The 18,464-nt window shown below is 59.7% G+C and overlaps 1 protein-coding gene across 5 annotated transcripts in view; it reads right to left on the bottom strand.

Moving 5' to 3' along the window:
• Window positions 1–356: 356 nt before the first annotated feature.
• The window catches only part of DISP3 (dispatched RND transporter family member 3), a 52,940-nt gene continuing 34,832 nt past the window's right edge, over window positions 357–18,464 (bottom strand). For 4 of the 5 annotated variants that reach the window (XM_082351325.1, XM_082351321.1, XM_082351322.1 and 1 more), the window contains 15 exons: window positions 17,708–17,847; window positions 15,916–16,064; window positions 15,524–15,685; window positions 14,461–14,622; window positions 12,300–12,413; window positions 11,327–11,463; window positions 9,969–10,153; window positions 7,992–8,122; window positions 7,705–7,895; window positions 6,583–6,709; window positions 5,917–6,062; window positions 3,730–3,889; window positions 3,043–3,156; window positions 2,446–2,612; window positions 357–1,561 (listed from right to left, as the gene is read on the bottom strand). In XM_082351325.1, the coding sequence (XP_082207451.1) occupies window positions 1,199–1,561; window positions 2,446–2,612; window positions 3,043–3,156; window positions 3,730–3,889; window positions 5,917–6,062; window positions 6,583–6,709; window positions 7,705–7,895; window positions 7,992–8,122; window positions 9,969–10,153; window positions 11,327–11,463; window positions 12,300–12,413; window positions 14,461–14,622; window positions 15,524–15,685; window positions 15,916–16,064; window positions 17,708–17,847 (2,448 nt within the window). In that variant the 3' untranslated portion in view covers window positions 357–1,198. The remainder of the gene's footprint in view (window positions 1,562–2,445; window positions 2,613–3,042; window positions 3,157–3,729; window positions 3,890–5,916; window positions 6,063–6,582; window positions 6,710–7,704; window positions 7,896–7,991; window positions 8,123–9,968; window positions 10,154–11,326; window positions 11,464–12,299; window positions 12,414–14,460; window positions 14,623–15,523; window positions 15,686–15,915; window positions 16,065–17,707; window positions 17,848–18,464) is intronic. The other variant, XM_082351324.1, reaches the window with a different exon arrangement.

The following is an 18,464-nucleotide window of genomic DNA, read 5'->3' on the forward strand; positions in this document are numbered from 1 at the left end:
TTCCCCGCCCTAAGGGTTTAGTCCCAGCTCAGTCTGTGTCCAGCTTCCTAAAGCCCAGGGGCCAACATCTGTCCTGAGGAAGAAGGTCACAGCACAATACCAGACACGCTGAAGGGGCTGATAAACGTCCCTGTGGGGAGCCAGATGGGCCCCCTCCCACGGTGCTCCCCCAGTGGTACCCAGCCTCCTCCTGAGCCTGCAGAGCACTCTGTGACCCTGCTCCCCAGAGGTTCTGGCACCTTCCACCCCACCTCCATCTCCTTCCAGGCCCGGCCCCACCCCTTGTGCCAGGTTCCGGCCGGGCGGCATGCGAACACTTAGTTATTTCAATTTTAAGAATACGATGGAGCCAGCGATGCTTAAAATGCTCGTGTTAATGGCAGCGGTCTGCAGTTTCATTTCACTTTAATAAGAACCATCTGCTGTGAGCAGGCGGCAGGCACGGCCAGCTCCCCCTCCCAGGGGCTGCCCCCTCCCCCAAATTCCACCCCCAGAGTCAGGTGGGGGAGGTAGGGGCTCAGATCTGTGAAGAAGGCTGTGCTGGGGCCCCATGGCTTCCGAAGAGCAGGAGCCCCTTGGGGCTGGGGCCAGGGGTGGGACATGCAGTACCCCAGGCCGGTTCCCCCATGCTCCCTGGCCAGGACTAAAAGGCCTGGGGAAGATCACAGGACCACCCAGCACTGGCCGCTGTAAAACTGATGGGGAGGAGGGGGCAGGGAGTGCGAGGCCCTGCCCTTGAACCCACTGTGCTCTTCCTGCAAAGTCCCCGAGGGAGGCAGCTCTGGCTGTGCCGCTACAGGTCAGTCACTTTGCCTCCGGATGCCTCAGTTTTCACATCTGTAGAATGGGGGAACTGTAACACCCACATCAGAAAGTTCTTGTGAGCATTGAGGCAGTGTGAGAGGGAAACCCCCTGCAAAAATCACCTGACCCTCATGGTGACCAGGCACAGGAGGAAGGCTGGTCTCTTCCACCGCCAGGCATAGGCCAGGGCGGCTGCCAGCTTGACCACCCAGCGGTGGCTGGCACTGTGATGAAGGCAGTGTGGGTCACACAGGTGAGTGACGTCTGGCCCAGGCCTGGGAACATAACTAGCTGTAGCCAAGCTGGGAACAAAGTGCCTCTGGGGTCAGAGAATGAACATCTCGTCCCCCACCCACTGGACCCAAGGTGTGCAAGTCCGGACGTAGTGCCAGGGCTATAGGGAGGTCCCATTGGGCAGGGGGATCTTGTAGCCGTTCTGGAGGAGCAGGAGGCAGGCGCCCAGCCCCAGGGCCCCTGCCAGGAGCACGGCGCCCAGGGCTTTGAGGAAGGAAGTCCTGGTCCGGGTGAAGGAGCCGGGCGCCATGATGCCGAGCAGGGCTGTGCTGACCGTCAGCGTGTAGAGGATGGAGACCCCAGTGCTGAGTGCGACGATCTTGCCGAACTTGGCAAACGGGGCGATGATGCAGAAGAAGAGGGGCACAGTGGCGATGACCGTGGTGAGGGCGCTGGAGACGATGGCCACGCCCACGTGCCTCACAGCCTCCAGCGTCCGCCACTGGCGCCGCGAGTGCGCATCCTGGGTGTGGGTGAGAGAGAGCTGGGGCCCCAGACGCAGGAGGGGGTGCCTCCCTGCCTGGGGCTTTGGAAAGGGGGCTTGGACCCTGGATAAACACGTAACGCTGTCCAAGGCCAGCCTTGCTCTCACGGGCTCCTCGTTCCACCTCCGTAAATGGGGGTAGTAACAGCACCCGGTCCCTGGGGCTGGCGTGAAGCTGAAACGGTTCCCCCGCAGCAGCTCACAGTGTACAGCACACAGTAGGGGCGCATTAAGTGTGGCTATGACAGCCAGAACACTGATGATCTGCACAGTAGGTCCTCAAACATGTGAGCCGTGACTGGAACTGATTTCCTTCTTTTGACCAAGAGCAGCTAAATGTATAACCGATTTAATTTACATATTTATGAATGTTTCACACCAACACAATTCCAAACTAAGAAAAACCAAAAACTTTACGAGACCCAGAGCTAGTTTTGGCACTGGTACCCGGGTATGTCCTCCCTAAGCCACGAGGTCCAGTGGGGGTAGGGGTTGGTGGCCTCAAGGTCACGACTAGAAGGGCTCAGACTTGCTCCCCGGGCTACAGAATGAGACTTAGACTCAGGGAACCGAGAAGCAGGAAGGGCCCTTGGACATCGCCTGGTTCAACCCCTCATGCTCACTTAGGGAGACAGAGGCTGGGGCGAGTGGGCCCGCCCACTGCCCACAGCGATGGTTGGGTGGAGCTGCCTTAGAACTTGAGTCCCCTGGGCGTGGAGAGTGGCCCTGGAAACTGAGCCTCCTGGAACACATCCTGGCTGGGCGCTGGGCACCAGGGGTGTCCAGCTACCCTTGGGGGTCCTCACTGGCACCGAGGGGGGAGGAGATTTGTTGGGGAGCGGTGGGGCAGGCAGGGTGCTCACCTCGGCCTGGAGCGGGGGCAGGTTCTCTCCGGCCAGCAGATAGCCCTCGACCAGATGCACGCAGTAATCCACGGAGGAGCCGACGAGGATGGACAGGGAGATGGCTTCCACGGCGCCCATCTCCCAGCCGCTCCAGTACATGATGGTCACCACGAGGCAGACGATGCCTGGGGGGGCGGGAGGTGGCGGGGAGGCAGCGTGGACCTGGTCCCACCCGTACAGTCCTGGAGGGTTGCTGGACAAATTCTAAGGGCCCCTGGGGAAGGTGGTAAGGTCTACGGTGGAGCCCCCAGCTCTGGTGACAGGTGCGATGAGTAGGGACGGGGCCAGAGAGAGCTGGGGCGGGGGAGGGGGGGCTGAAAGAGGGGACAAGTGCAGCAACATGTCGCTGGGACGAGAGCTACCACCTGGTGACACCTGGCTCCCCTCGGGGAGCACACGGTCCCAGGAACAACTGTCACAGAGGCTCTTTTTGCTTGGGGTGGGGAGTCGGGAAACCTTCACTGAAAAGACGGGACAGTTAAGGGTGGAGAGAAACCTGCTGACCGGAAGCCAGCAGCGAGACCCCTGCCCGCTCCTGGCCCCCGGGCCACTTACCCAAGATGCTCAGAAGCACGGGCAGCAGGAGCAGCACGTGGGTGGTGAACACGGTCACGGCAGCCACGCAGATGAGCAAGGAGAGGGCCAGGCCATGCAGGGCGCTCTGCACCCCTGGGAGGGAGAGGAGAGGGCCCTCAGCTGGGCTGCACCGTGGGGCACCTGCAGTCCCCTCGCCCTCACGGGTCAGAGGTACTGGGGTTATGCAGATGGGCACCGTCACAGCTAGCTGTGTCACTCTGGGTGAGCCACTTGACTTCTCTGAGCCCCCATTTCTTCATCTGTAAAATGGGGTAATAATAGTACCTACTCCCTAGGCCTCGTTTGGAGTGTAAAGAGATAACACGGGTCAGGCCTCAGCCAGGGCTTGGCATCAAGAAGGGCTCCTAATGAGAGACCACTGCCATGAGGGTCATTACCATTACTTTCTAGGTGGCCAAATTCAGGATCAGAGAATGTGGCCAGATGCCCCCAAGCAGGAGGGGACCCAAACTCTGGTCTCTGATCAGTGTTCCCGGCCACTGTGTCATCCCAGTTTCTCCAGGGCTCTCGGCCAGAATTGAGAAGACAAGTGTGGCTCAGACAGGCCAGGCCGTGCCCTTCCTGCTCCAGGTCACCTCCCCGTGTCCCTGATGCCACCGCCCACCCCACCGGGACCCTGGGGCGGGGGGCTGGGCTGCCACTTGCCTATGATCTCCATGAAAATCTGCTTCCAGTGCTCACAGGTCTGGAAGCCGCGGTGAAGGGCTGAGCCCTCGGGGATCGTCTTCAGCTGCTGCTGCAGGAAGCTCTCCCAGCGCAGGTAGTCCGAGTAGGTCTGGAAGGAGGACTTGCCCTTGTACGTGGTCTGCGGACACATGAGCCAGTGAGACGGGCGGGCAGCTGTGGCCCATGCTGCTGCCCTGGTGATAGCTGGGCCGCTCTGTGACAGCTGCAGCTGGCCTCTGGCCACTTGCAAAGAGAGTGCGCTGTGTGAAAGGTGAGCCCATCCGAGATCACTTCCCACCAGCCTCTGGGTGCACGTGTGACTCTCACAGCGGCGGCAGGTCCCCATTCAAGCAAAGTCCCCGTCCCTTTCCAACAGAACCAGCTCCAACTTCCAGAGCCCCCCAGCTCCGCGTCCCACCCTCGGCCCACGCTGTCCCTCTGCCCTCTGCACAGCTTGCTCCCACCCCTCCTTCAAGCCTCAGGAGGTTTCCGTCTCCTCTAGGAAGCCTTCCTTGATGCCCCAAGACGGTCATCTTCTGGGCTCTGCAAGTCCTCGGTGCTCCCCCATCGCAGTTCTCGTCACTGCCCGGCAACCTGCCCCTCCTCTCCTGGCTGGGCTGTGAGTCCGGGAGGGCAGGTGACCTGTCTGGTTCACGGTGACCAGCTCTGGAACTTTTATATATGTTACCTCGCTGGTCCACTTCTGCTCTCCCTGAGCACAAACCAGCTTACAGCGTGTCTGTGTGCACGTGTGTGTCTGCGTGCTGGTGGGCGTCAGCTGGGAAGTGACGTCCTGTTATGTGGAGGAGCCTGAGCAGGGATTCTCTCCTCCAACTGTCTGCGGCTTCGGCCTTTTTTAAAAAGGAGGGAAATTCAGACGCCGGCTACAACATGGATGGATGTGAAGAACGTTGTGCTAAGTGAAACGAACCAATCACAAAAAGAACAGTGCTGTGGGATTCCACCTCTGTAGTCAAATCCATGGGGGCAGAAAGCAGAGTGGTGGCTGGAGGGGGTGCCTGGGGAGTCCGTGTTTAATGGGGACAGTTTCAGTGTTGCAAGATAAGAAGTTTTATAGCTGGATGGTGGTGATAGTTGCACAACATTGTGACTATGCTTAATATTACTGAACTATACACTGAAAAATGGTTTAAATGGCTAATTTTATTATGTATATTTTACCACAATTTAAAAAAACTACGTGGGGCTTTGAAGTGGTGTCTGCATTAGCCTGGGGCTCACTGAGGGCTTGGAGGGGGTCTGGGTCCTCCTCGTGGTGGCCAGGGGTTTGGCTGCTCATGCAGCGAGTGGCACAGGTGGTGGGACAGAAAGCAGGGCTGGGGCCAAAGAACAAGAATCGCCCTTGTCATGTGAATTCTCGTTCCCCAACACCTTCACGTGACTGACCTACCCTAGCTTCTCGATGACTGCCAGAGGGCGGGCAGGGAGCCGTAACCCTAATCTTTAGAGGAGGAACTGGAGGCTAGAGGGGACGAGTGTCTTGCTCAAGGACACAGAGCACAGCAGGATCAGAGCCAGGATTGGACCCCGGGGCTCAGCACGGAGGCAGCAGGGGCAGACCTGGCAAGTTTCACAGTGCCCAGTGCTAGGGCCAGGCCCGCAATGCCCAGGTCGGGGATGTGCGTGTGTGCAAGTGTGCATATGTGTGTGCGCATGTGTGTGCATGGGTGTGTATGCGTGGGTGTCTCCTTGGCAGAGCCTAGGGGGTGAGAGAGGAAGCAGTGAAGTGTCGAATGGCTGGTCCCCTGTCTTCCGATCTCTCCTGGGGGGCCCAGCACGGAGGCTCTGTGGCCCCAAACCTGCCCCCTCACAGTGGCAGAGGGGAGTGTCCTGGACTGTCACCTGCCCCCGTAAAATGATGTGGACCTCGGGCTGCCGGGGAGGGAGGGTGGTGGGAGGTGGGTGGCGTCCCGTGTGGCAGAAGGGCCGAGCTTGGCGGTCAGACGGCCTGGTTTAGCACTTGACGCTGACGCCCACTAACCCCGTGACCTTGGGCAAGCAATTTCACCCCTCGTGGCCTCAGCCTCCCCTCTGAAGAACAACCACTCAGCTCTGCTCCGGGATGAGGTCCGGGGATCCGTGGTGACAACGCACTCTGTGAGGTCAGCACACTGCCCCACACCCGGTGGCCCAGCCGGGGCTCACCGACTCGAAGGCCATGGAGATCCACTGCACTCGGCCATCCTTGACGCCCACGGCCCCGTGTGACAGCTGCCCTGGAAGCAGGTGGGGCTCAGGCAGCTCCTTGCACTCGGGGTGCAACATCTGCAGGAAGGAGGAGATGCTGTAGCCTGCGGGGAGAGGGGAGAGGTGGGTCGGGGCGGGGACCCGGGAAGGGAGCACCTCTTCCCGCATCCTGCCTGCGCACGCGCACTTACCCATCTGGGTGTGTGCGCGCAGGGGCACGCGCCCTTCCCCCAACCTCCTAGTGTAAAAGGTGTCTGGAACCACTGGCAATGCCATCGGGAAACCTACAACACCCATTAGCCGGCAGGGCAGAAACTGACATCTTGTGCCTTCTCAGGAAGAGCCTTGGCCTGACCCAGGTTATTATCCGGGCCGGCCCCCGGCCTCGCTCTCAGTTTTGGAAAAGCTCCTCCTGCAGGTGCGCCCTACACACCGCACACCTCCCCACGCCCGTGCGGCTCTGCGCTGGTTCACCTTTAGGCACGAGCCCGCTCTCATCTGGAAGATTCGCACGCTCCCCACCCTAGTGTGGACACACATAAGCTCGGACACGTGTCTGCAGACGCCCTCACGCCAGGCACACGCGTCCCCGGGGCTGTCCACCCTCGGGTCCCCCGCACGCACCTGAGGGCAGGCACTGGGCCCCGCCCGGCTTCACCAGCTCCGAGTTCCCGGCGATGGCCTTGCAGAGGCGACACAGGTGCCCGATTTCTTTGAAGAGGTCAAAGCTGCTGTCGTAGATGACGCTGCCCTTTCACAAGGAGACACAAGCCAGGGCGACTGCTCAGTGAGTCGGGAACTCATTCCTGGGCCCCAGGCCCAGGGAGGAACCTCCGGCAGCTCCTGCTACCATCGTCGCCAGCACTTGCAGCCCTCTGCCTGGTCACCTGCGGTCCTGCCCGAGCCTGCTCTGCCCTGCCCCCGGCAGCACCTCTGCTCCCACTGCTGCCCACCCGCAAGGGCCCCCCCAGCCTCCCCTCCTTGATCTTACAACGCGCTCACCTGGGCTCCCTGCCTTCCCCTCTCCCTCGGCACAGCCTTGTCCCAACTGTCCTCCAGCGTCGGCCTCCTCTCCTCCCTGCCTCCCCACCCCTCCTCCGAACACCTGCGGACTCCCGGTCCAGACCGGACAGATCTCCTCTGACCCCACCTGGCTCCTGAATTTCTTTCTGTCTGAAACCCTGTACACCCAGCCAGGCTGACTTCCCAAGGCAGGGGTCATGACCAAGGGTACCGACGTCCACAGTCCTTCCCACCGTGTCTCAGTACCCACCAAGTGCCAGGCACAGACCTCGTCACAGCTCCGTGTCAGCTCCGCTCCCCTCCAACACCCAAGAGCCCAGCCCTGGCACAAACATGTACAAGGGGGGGAGACCACCCCGAGGGAGGGCACCATGGCCGAGGCACGCAGCGAGGGCGGTGGGCACAGGGAGGGCCCCGTGCAGGAGGAGGAGGGCAGGGAGGCTTTGCACACCTGTACTGCCCTCACCTCCGTTCCACCCCTAATGATGCGGGGTGGCTGGCTCAGGCCCCACTGTACCCAGATTCCTGGGCGATTCTAAGAGCTCAGCGCTACTCAGTCCTCAAGAGAAATGGTGCCACGTAGCGGAGCCTGTGGGCCGGGTGAGCAGCCAAGGAGCTGAGGGGGAGTGTGCAGAGCCGCGCCGGCGGCCCCTGGGCTGGCGCTAGTTCGCAAGCCTGGTGTAGCCGGGCCCTCTGGCATCTGCCCAACGTGGGCACGCGTACCGGGTCTCCGATGACATGGTTGTCCACCTGCCGCGTGCGATTGATGCCAACGATGCCAAAGACCACGAAGACCATGGCCCCCGTGTCCACGAGCGGCCGCACCGCCGGCTTCCCGCAGCCCGTGTTCACGCAGGGGTTGAAGCCGAAGGTGGCAGAGGGGCGGGCCTTGGGCGCTGCGGAGGGAGTCACAGCTGGATGGGAAGGCGGGGCCCAGCCTCCCAAGGCCCCGCCGCAGCCTCCCCGCGTGTACCTTTCTCGCTGGGCACGTAGAGCCTCCCCGCGTGTACCTTTCTCGCTGGGCGCGTAGAAGAAGCCTCTGGTCGGCCCATCGGGGCTGGAGCCGAGCAGGCAGCCAGGAGGGGCCGCACACACACGCCCGTGGAAAGGGGGCTTGTGGGACTGCGCAAAGTACAGCTTCCTGTGGAGGCAAAGGAGGCGAGGCCAGGACTGAGGCCAGGAGGGCCAGGAGCAGTGGCGGGGGAGAGTCACAGGCGGCCGTGTGCTGGGGCTGGAAGAGCGCAGGGCACGGACTTGGGCTCCCCCAGCACAGGGATTCAATCTTAGGTTCAGGGCCGGGGTTTGGACACCTGTTCTAGTCCCGCCCCTGCCAAGGCCCACCCTGTGGTCCTGCCCAAGGCACTTCCCCTCCCTGCATGTGTCTCCTCGCCTGTGGCGGGAGGGGTGGAAGAGACCAGCAGCTTCCAAACGGTCCTCGAGGGGCCCCAGGGCTAGCCCTGGGGGTCGGTGCTCAGAAGCCCCCTGCCCCACTTTAACCTGACCAGTGACAGAGCCTCAAGATTCTGTTTGAAGAAAGGATTCCACGGTTAGCTTATTCACCGCTGGACTTGATGTAGCTCAAGGCTCTTTCTAGAATGTTCTAAGCTCAGCCAGGCAGCCTGACCCCAGTGGCTACTGTATATGTGCAGCGTGAGCCCGACCCTGCAGGGGAGGCAGAGGGACACCCCCCCCTCATCCCCCAAGCCGAGGTGTGCCAGGCCAGAAGGGCCCAGTGAGCCCATCTTGGTCATCCCCCTGCCCCAAGCAGCAGCCTCATGTGGGTGCTCAATGTCCTGAGGCCAGGCCCTGTCAGAGACCCGGTGTCACCGGTGCAGGCCCCACGCTGCTGTTCTCTGGGCTACAGCAGCAGCGGGCTCTTCCTTTCAGAGTACGTATTGTAATCTGTAATGATGCTGTGCTTGACTTGTTAGCTGCTGTCTCCCGCTAGTGAGCCCGAGGGCAGGAGTCACATCTGTCTTGTTTCCCATCCCCAGCACTAGCCCCGTGCCGGCTCACAGTCGGGGCTCAATGTTAAATGAATGAATGGATGAGAGAAAGGCCCTCGGCTGACACAGCCTCAATGGTCAGAATGTGACGGGGGGAACCTGGGAAAAGATGGCCCCAGCTGGCTCGGAGAGCCCCGAGGCACAGAGGGCAGTTGATCATTAGGTGTTCATGGGCACTTACTTCATGCCAGGCACTAGGTAGGGCGTGCGTATACAGTAGGTAAAGACAACAGACACGGGCTCTCTCCCATCACCTTACAGTCTGAGGGAGGGGGAACGTTAAATCATTTTTTTCTGAATTAACTGTAGGTATTGAGAGTGTGGATACTGCCTTGGAGAGGAATGCAGAGTGTACTCATGCATTCATTCATTCACTCAGCAAGTGCTTCCTGAGCACCCGCTACACAGCACTAGGTGAGGGGATACAGCACAGAACAGTAAGCTAATCACGGCAGGATGCCTGCGTGCTCCTGAGCAAGGACAGGTAATCAACCAGTAGGTCAGTGTGATTCCAGGTGGTGGTAGAAGCCAGAAAGAGAGCAGCGGGTGATGTATGGGGAGAGGCGGGTGTGGCTATTTTCGCCGGGGAGGGCGGTCTGGTCAGGGAAACCTTGTTGGGGGTGGGTAAGCATCTGGGTAAGGACCTGAATCTTGAGAACAAGTCAATCCCAGGAGGAGCTAGGGAAAAGCATCCTAGGCCCAGGGAACAGCAAATGCAAAAGCTCTGAGCTGGGAACTGCTTGGTGTGCTGAGGGGCCAGACGGCCGCTGCGCCTCCCGCGGGAGCCATCCAGAGGGAAGGCAGCAGATCGGGGAGCGAACTGCGGGCCTGGCGTCTTGGTGTCCCCCACTCCCCAGTCCCGGGCGAGAAACATCTGAACAGATGGGCAGAAATGGACAGGGGTTTCTTCAAGGTGTCGCGAGCGGGGCAAACAAGCGGGCCGGGCCGGCGGGAACCGACTTATCTGCAAGGCTCTGTTACCGGCTGTGCTGCTGCTCCTTGGCGGCCACGTAGAAGCTGAAGTCAAACTTCCAGCCCCGCTTGGTGTCGCAGGCCAAGGTCGTCACCATCCACTTGCCGGAGGGGCTCGCCGCCTGGAGCAGCCCTACTGTAGACATACAAGCGGTCAGCTTCTTGGTGAAGTTACCAAAAGGCGCTCTATACACCTAAGCAGTGGATTGACAGAGACAAGACAGGTGACTCTGGGAGGCTGCCTTGGCCTGGGCCCAGCCTCAGGCTCGGTCCCCTCCCTCCTTGGAGTGCTCCCCGCCCCCTGCCCCCATTCCAGCCCCCAGAGTCAGGGGGTAGAGCCCTGGGCAGAGGCGCAGGAGGCCTGGGTTCAAGTTTAAGGACGGAGCAAATCCTTCCCTACCTCTCTGAGCCTCAGTCCTTCCTTCAACTGAGGATTTACTCCAAGCCAGGCCCTGAGCTGGGCTCTGAGGATACGGCTGCGAGCCAGACGGGCTTGGTCCCTGCCCTCCTTCCTGGAGCTGCCAATTACGATGGCCTCAGATTCTTTTAAGGGCTTTGAATTAACTATTAGGACGATAAGGCACAGGACGAATGGGGCACTGGAAGAGGAGGCCAAACTGATAAGGATGGCCAGGATAGGGTGCTAGGAGGAGGTGACATTTAGGCTGAGATCTGAACGGGGAGCCAGCCACGCATGAAGCTGGAAGGAAAGCCCTCCAGGCAGTGAGAACCGCAGTGCAAAGGTCAGAGCCAGGGAACACCTCACACACCCCATCTTTCGAATGGAAATATAAACCCTGAACAAATGAGTTGACATGTGTAACTGTCACCCTGGAGGTGTAACATGTTAAAGAAACACAAATGATTCCTGAGAGGGAAAAATCAGAGGTCTGGGTTGGCCCTGGGAGCCCCTTTTCTGGGGCGCTAGAACAGACGGCTGAGAACAACAATCTAACTAACAGCTCCCATTTTACTGGGCACCTACTACGTTCCAGATGTTACAGAACGCACAGGCCTTGCCTCATGTACCTCCAACATCCCTGGCTGGTGCCTTTCATGTCCCCGTATCACAGATGAGGAAACTGAGGCTCAGAGAGATTACATAATCTTCCCAAAGACATACAGGTTATAAATGGCAGAGCCAGGACTCGAACCCAGGCCTGGCTGACTCGGCAGCCCGTGCTCTCACCACTCTGCAGGTCCCTGCCGCAGGCTTGGCTAACGGTGGGAGAGGGTCCTCACCTGACTGGAGCAGCTCCATCCTCGCAGGCCCTGCCCCCACCCCCATGTGGCCAGTGCCCACCAGTGTGGCATTGAGGGCCCCCTCCCCTGATAGTGGCAGCTCCCTTAATGACAGCCAGGCTCACCTGGAAGGAGGGCACCTCCCCGTCCCCAGAGGACACGGTCTGCCAAGGGCCAGGCAGGCTGGCGTTGAGGGAGAACCTGTAGACAGCTGGGTGGCCTTTGCTCTTCACCTTGGAGACGTACACAGTGCCTGGGGAGTCTAGGGACAAACGAGGGGTGGAGGAGGAGGGACAATCACCTCGACTGGCTTCCCCTAACCCTGCAACAGCCCAGCCTCTGCTCTGTTGACTGAGGAGCTGAGCCTGACCTTGGGGTCCTCTCTGAATGGTGGCTCTGTTCCTCTCTACTGGACCGAGCCCATGGCAATGATGGGGGACTGGTTGTTGGTGGTGGAGGTATAGATGGAGGGGGAGGTGGTGGTGGACACTGAATGGGGTGGCAGCACGGGTAGAGGGAATGACAGTGATGGTGGGAGCCATGGTGTGATGTGCCAGTAGGGACTAGGGTAGTGGAAGTGACACCAACAACGATGCCCCAGGCATGGTGTGAACGGTGGAGGTGTGCTGCTGATGAGGATGCTGGGCACAGAGGGGTGACGATGGCCGTGTGGTGACAAGGACACGCACAACTGCCCCATGTTGGGGGTTAATTCCCACATGCATCCCGGCATCCCACATCTGATGGAGACCCCAGCAGGGATAAGCCAGCCTCCAGTGTTCAGGACACCCCAGCCCTCCCCCAGACACTCAGGATGGATCTGGCACACAAGGCAGGTTCACCGTGCACCACAAGCCAGGCTGGGGTGGTGGCAGGAAGGGATCGCCCTGTTCTGGCTGAAGAGAGCTGGTGGGACGACGGGCAAGGGCCTCAGGTTCACCCCCGCACCGACCTTTCCACGGTGACCCAAGAACACAGGCTTTTGTTCCCGAAGGAGAATCAAAGCATGGATTTAACGTGCTCTCCCCACAGGGCCCCTGCACCCTTGTACCAGCACCTCCCACTGCCCCACCCAGCCAGTGCACACTCCCCACTGACCCTGCAGGGCGGCCTCAGGCCGGCCGGCCCAGGACACCCCTGAGCCCCGCTTCTTCTTCTCCAGGGACGTCCGGATGTTGTTCTGCAGGCTGTGGGGCTTCTCCTGGAACAGACCTACCCCCCCACCGCACCGTGTCAGGCAGCAGGGCCTCCCTGGCTGGGCCCGGCCAAGGCTGGGACAGAGACGACCTGAGGGACCTGGGCCCCAGGGCCCTCAGCTTGGGAAGGGGGTGGTATCAGGGGTCTGAAAGAAACTAGATGGAACTGAAGAAAGGCCAAATGCTGACTTTACAAGAATCTTAAGGCAAAGGAAAGGAAGCTGCCAGCCCCATCCAGAGAAAGACACTCGGCAGCTTACCCTACTCATCCTCACCACGCCTCACTTCCCTCCTCTGTCAAATGGGACGACACCCAGAGGGTACCTCCAGAGGGTGGCTGAGGGACAACAGGGGGTGCTGCATCTCATGCGCTTAGCAACGTGTCTGGCTCGTGATGAACGTTTGATAAATAGGAATAATTAGAAACGGCATGTTATCAACTAGCAGAGACAGGGGAGACCTCCTGTTTTGCCCCAAGCATTGCAGATGAGTTGTTTGTTTGTTTTTGTTTTTTAATGAGAGAAATTTTACACCTTCAAAAAACTAATATGATAATGCTAGGAGGTCGTTATCATTAATCCCATTTGACCTAGAAGCAAGCAGAGGTTCAGGGAGGTTACATGACCTTCAGGGGAAGTGAGAGGCAGAGCCCCATCAGGATCGGTCTTGTCTGCCCCTTAAGCCGAAAATCTTTTTGCTACAGCCTGAAGGGCCCCTTTAAGAGGCAGTTCAGAGGCTAAGAGATACAAGGGGCTGGGGCTGGACTCTGGCTGGGGTCCTGGCCCTTCTCCAGATGTTTGCAGGAACTTCGGGATCATCACAGGGTTTGCCCATCTGTGAAGTGGGAGCAGACAGGCCCTGAGGGATGGTGGGAGGCCTTGCAGCGGCAGTGACATTGGAGCGAAATTCGATGCCCAGGCAGGTGGGAGAGGAGCAGGGACGCGGCCAGTTTAGGAGGGGCTCCTCGGGCACCTCTCTGAGCTGCAGCCGATTATCATGCACTTGGCTAACGCCATTTACCAAGGGGAAGGCCAGGTTAATCTGAACACCACCGTAATTACATGAAGGCAATTACAGCAGTCAGCGGGTCGTCCCCCAGGAGTCGGAAGCACTCACCCAAGCCTCTTCTCATTCGGTTTCTAACCACCCGGCAAAGCTGTATGACCTTGGGTCGACTTCCCCCGCCCCAACTCCAACCTCAGGCTCCCCTCTGTAAGACGAGGGCCTGGATCAGACTAACTCTAAGGCCAGCAGACGTCTTTATCTCACCTCTTAGCTCATCCCCGGCACGCGCTCCATCACCAAGTCCTGTGGGTTTCACCTCCTAAAAACCTCTTGTCTTCACTGTCACCATCGGCCACACTGGCTCCGGCCCCCACCGTCTCTTGTCTAGATGACTGCACGAGACTCCCGCCTGGGCTCCCAGCCACGCTCCACGCTGGCCCTCCGACCACACAGCAGCTTCTCTGCTTAAAGCCCTCCACTAGCTTCCAGTGTCAATCACAATACAATCCAGACTCCTCACTGTACCCCAGCAGGCCCTGGCCCAGCCCATCTGGCTAGCCTTAGCTCCTGCAACTACCTCCATCAGACTTGGCCCTGGTCTTTCCCACTCTGGTGCTCCCCTCTGCCTACACCGCTTCCCTCCTCTCCTCTCCCAGCCTGGCCAACTCCTTCCCTCCTTCCCCCCACCCAGGCAGGCTAAGTCTTGCCTTAGACATTCCCTCCTCCAGGAAGAAGCCTTCCACGATGCTGAGCTCCCCAGCCACCCTCCTTTTAGTCCACCACAGCTCAGATCTACTATTATATGGCCTGCCCCAGCAGTGGAATGAACTCCCTGAGCTCGAGAAGCCTGTCCTGCCCACTGCGGCCTCCCCAGCACCAGCTGGCACCCAGTAAGTATTCGTTTAATGAAACGTGAAAACACTGAGGCTTAGAGGTGGAGTGATTTGCCTGAGGTCATACTGTGATGGGGAGCCTGGATCTCACATCTCTCGTCTTGGAGACGTGGACTCCAAAAGGGGCAGGGGCCCACAGGGGACACCCTGGCAGGAAACCCTCACCTGAACAGGTGATGCAGGAGATGCCCTCGGCGCTCAAGTTGTACTTGAGGTCCAGCAGCACCTGGATGTTGGTGTCCGGCCGGAAGAGCAGCGGGGCCCGGCTGGCGGGGCGGAGCCGGCTGGCGAACACCAGGGACAGGATGAGGATGGAGACAAAGAGGCCTGCGAGGAAAGGATGCTGTGCTAGGCAGGGCTGGGGCCGGGGGTGGGGGCATGCACAGCCGGGGCTTCCAGAGCCCTGGGAAAGAGCTGCTCCCTCTATGGGGATGGGAGGGGGAAAGGGGGGCAGGTATCCCAAGGGAGCAGGCAAAGGCCCAGCGTGCCAGCCTGTGGGTGAGGCTGCTAGGGGTCCGTCCCTTGGAGGTAGGGGCCGGTTGTCACATGTGTCACTGGTGGTCAGACTATAAGCTATAAGCTCACATTCCTGGACAAGAACCAGCCCCCATCTTAGAGCCCTTAACAGTTTATAAAGAGCCAGCGTATCCACTTGATCTTACACAGACCTAAATACAGTCAATGATGATAATAATGATAATAATAATAATAGGAGCACTTAACTTTCATTGAGCACTTACTACATGCCTTGCACTGGGCTAAGTTCTTTACACACCCTGTGGCTTTCCTCACAACTGCCTTAGTAGATAGATGCTATTCTTACCCTCACTTATAGGACAGGAAACAGAGGCTCAGACTAACTGGCACAGTCAAGGTGACGCTGCTAGAACACGGCAGAATTAGGGTTCCAGCTTAGCCAAGCTGGTCTAAATCCAGAGCCCAAGCACTGGGCGCTCTGCTCTGCTGCCCAGCGTCATGACTGGCACGTAGTAGGTGCTCAATAAGCAACAGCTATCGCAGAACCAGCTTTATTCTACGCAGGAAGGGGGTAAAGCTCCGAGAGAGCGAGGGACACCAGCGCAGGTTTCTGACCTCTAGCTCATTTGGGGAACTGGGGCGGGCTCCCAATGCCTGCACGTTCTTTGCACGGGGCGGGGTCTGTCCCCCACGCCTTAGGCCCTGGGAGAAGCTGCAAGATGGGGGGAAGGAGAGTGGAGAGCCCACTTACCCACAATCACCCAACGGCTCTTGACGGCCGACCACAGGACCCAGTGGTGCAGCAGCTCCTGCAGCTGGGCAATGAGCTGCCCCCGGCTGCCCCCGTCGGGGGCTGGCTGCAGGCCCTTGGGGGGCACAGACACCAGGGACGCGTCTCCCAGCTCCAGCGACACTGCCGGGGCAGAGCAGCGGCCTGTCAGAGGGCTGGCCCAGAAGCGGGCCAGAGCCCACCCTGGTCCCTGCCCTCTCCAGGGAAGCCCAAACGCTCGATGGAGATCTCGTCCTGCCCCCCCCTCAGGACCGGCCTGTCCTCACACCAGCTCGCCAAGGGCTACTTCCCCTGGCCGAGGCAGCCCCTGGGTCCTGGCAGGCTCAGCGGGACAGGCCCGCACCAGCTCTCACCTGGCTCCTCCTCCACATTGAGCAAGGGGATGTCATCGTCCAGGTAGGGCATGGGGCCCTGAGCAGGGCTGCCCCCAGCCCGCTCGGCAGCAGCAAACACGTCCCCGGGGAGGTGCAGGGAGCTCTTGCAGCCGCACTTCTGGTGGCAGCTGTGGAGACAGTGGGAGGAGGGGGTGAGCCCTGGGTGTCCAGGGAAGCGGGGGAAGGTCCGGCTACATGTGAACCCAGGTATCACATGCTGCCGACAGCTCACACAGGACACGCATCACAGGTCTCCAGGAGGCTGCACCTGAGTTCTCTCCAGCGCCATCTCCCCTGGGGCCCTTGGGTGCCACTCTTCCTCTGGGGACACAAATGGTGACAGCAGCCATCACCCAGGGAGAGGGGATGATGACTCGGAGCTGCCCAAGCATCAAGGTGACCAACGCAGGGGAATCATGGCTCCCGCATCGTGCGCCCAGGGCCCTGGCACCAGGAGGACGGGGAAGCGGGGCTGGGCTGAGGACGTGGCTGAGGCCTCGGCTGGAGTGAATGTGAGGGAGACAAGGCTCACCCTAGGGACTGGGGACGAGAACAATGCACACGGTGAATGTGCCAGGAATACTACGTGCCAGGCAGTGAGCGAGATTCTCTCATCAATCCTCACGGGGTTACGTGTACCCATTTTATAGAACAGGAAGCTGAGATGCAGAGAGGTTAGGTAACATGTCTAAGGGTCCGCAGCCGCCAGGCAAAGAGGCTGAGGCTGGAGCCCAGGACTGGGAAGACTGCTGCGTCCACTGCCCCAGACTGGGGGGCGGGACAGGGCAGGCTTAGTTGGTGTCTCTGTAGAGATTAGAAACAAGGAGCCCTTCACCCAAGACACTTTGCTTCTATGTCACAAAACTGTCAGAGAAATAGTCAAATCTGAACGTCTATAGTGCAGACCGCTGTGCCTCAGCCAGAGTGCCCTTGTCCAGTGCCCAACCCGTACCACCATACATGGCGGCCCTGAAGCAGGGTGTGTGTGTGGGAGAGCTGAGGAGTGCGTCCCGGGCCTGAGTCTGAGCCCCTCGCTGCCCCTCCTGGGCTCACCATGGTCAGGTGGGCACTGTCATGGACCCCTGACAGTCCTGCCCTTGCATGCCCTGCCCCAAGCCCAGACCCTCCATCATTCCTCAGGACTCCCAACCCAGGCAGACACCCAGGCTGGATTCCATTTGCTCACTGTCTCCGCCGCCCCCCCCCGCCACTGACCACCTGGCCCACGAGACCCCAACCTCTAGACCTTCAGCAGTGGCTCTGGGCCGATCCATTCAACTCTGCACACCACTCACTGCACCTAAATATTGTTCCTCCCCCAAGATGAGAAACTTGAGGACATTTAACGTGGCGGCTAAGAGCATGGGATCCAGTCAGATTATGTGGTCTAAATCTCAGCCCCACTGCCTATTAAATGGGTAACCTTGAGAAAGTTGCCCAACTGCTCCAAGCCTCTGTTTCCTTGTCTATAAAATGGCTGAAATAAGAGGACCCAGCTGCCAGGGTCCTTGGGGAGGGTGGCAGTAAGATCTCGTACAAAAGCTCATTGCCCACTTCCTGGCACATAGTAGGTGATCAGATGTAACTACTGGACAGGATTCTCTTCTTCCTCTGCTCCCCCAGTAGTGCCCAGCATAGGACTGGGCATACAGAAGGTGCTCAATGGTGAATCACGAGGCTCTTGGGAGATAGGAGGGTGTGCTGAATGGCCCCCCAAGGGCCTGCTATAGATATTCTGTGAGAGGAGGATGCGACCCACTGCCTGGCTCACCTGGTCTGGCAGGCACTCTCCAGCGGTGCCATATAAAGGCTCCAGATGCCCAGGGCAGCAGGCATGGTGAAGAGCACAGCCAGCCAGCAGCAGGACACGATGAGAGACATGAACAGGCCGAAGTCGTGGACGGCCGGGATCTGGCAATGGGGAAGTAGAGGGTGGATGTGGGACTATCAGGCCTGGAGCCCAGGGAGCCTGGGGACTCTGCAGCGAGGCACTCAGGACCCCCGACCACCCTCAGACGGAGGCAGGATGAGGAGGCCGGGGCTGCTGGAACAGAGGCACTGGCCTAGGAGGGTGTCAGAGGGCCAGGCTGGTGCCAGGGGCGGGGCAGGGGAAGAAGAGTCCCACCTCTGGTCCACACTGCAGACCTCTGCCCGGAACAGCGCTCAGCACAGAGCTAGCGCTCCATAACTGTCATTACGTGAAGGACAGAGGAAGACACGCCCTGTTGGAGCAGGCCACGTGTCAGTGAGGGGGAAGGGAGGGAAAGCTGCTGTGATGGGAGTAGGGAGGCTGGGTGTGCTCCCTGCACAGGGTGTGGCAGCCAGAAGGAAACCGTAGCCAACAAGCAGACAGGCCTTCACTGTTTGTGAAACACTTTCACAGTCATCTCATGTCAGTCCCTGATGAGCCACACATGAGGAAAGCGAGGCTCAGAGAGGTTAAACAACCTGCCAAAGGTCACACAGCCAGAAAATGGCAGAGGTGGGATGTGAACCCAGCTCTGCCTGTTTTCTGGATGTGGTTCTCG

The sequence above is a fragment of the Balaenoptera borealis genome, assembly GCF_965194805.1.
Source record: "Balaenoptera borealis genome assembly, chromosome: 1".
In the NCBI taxonomy this organism is placed as follows: Eukaryota; Metazoa; Chordata; class Mammalia; order Artiodactyla; family Balaenopteridae; genus Balaenoptera; species Balaenoptera borealis.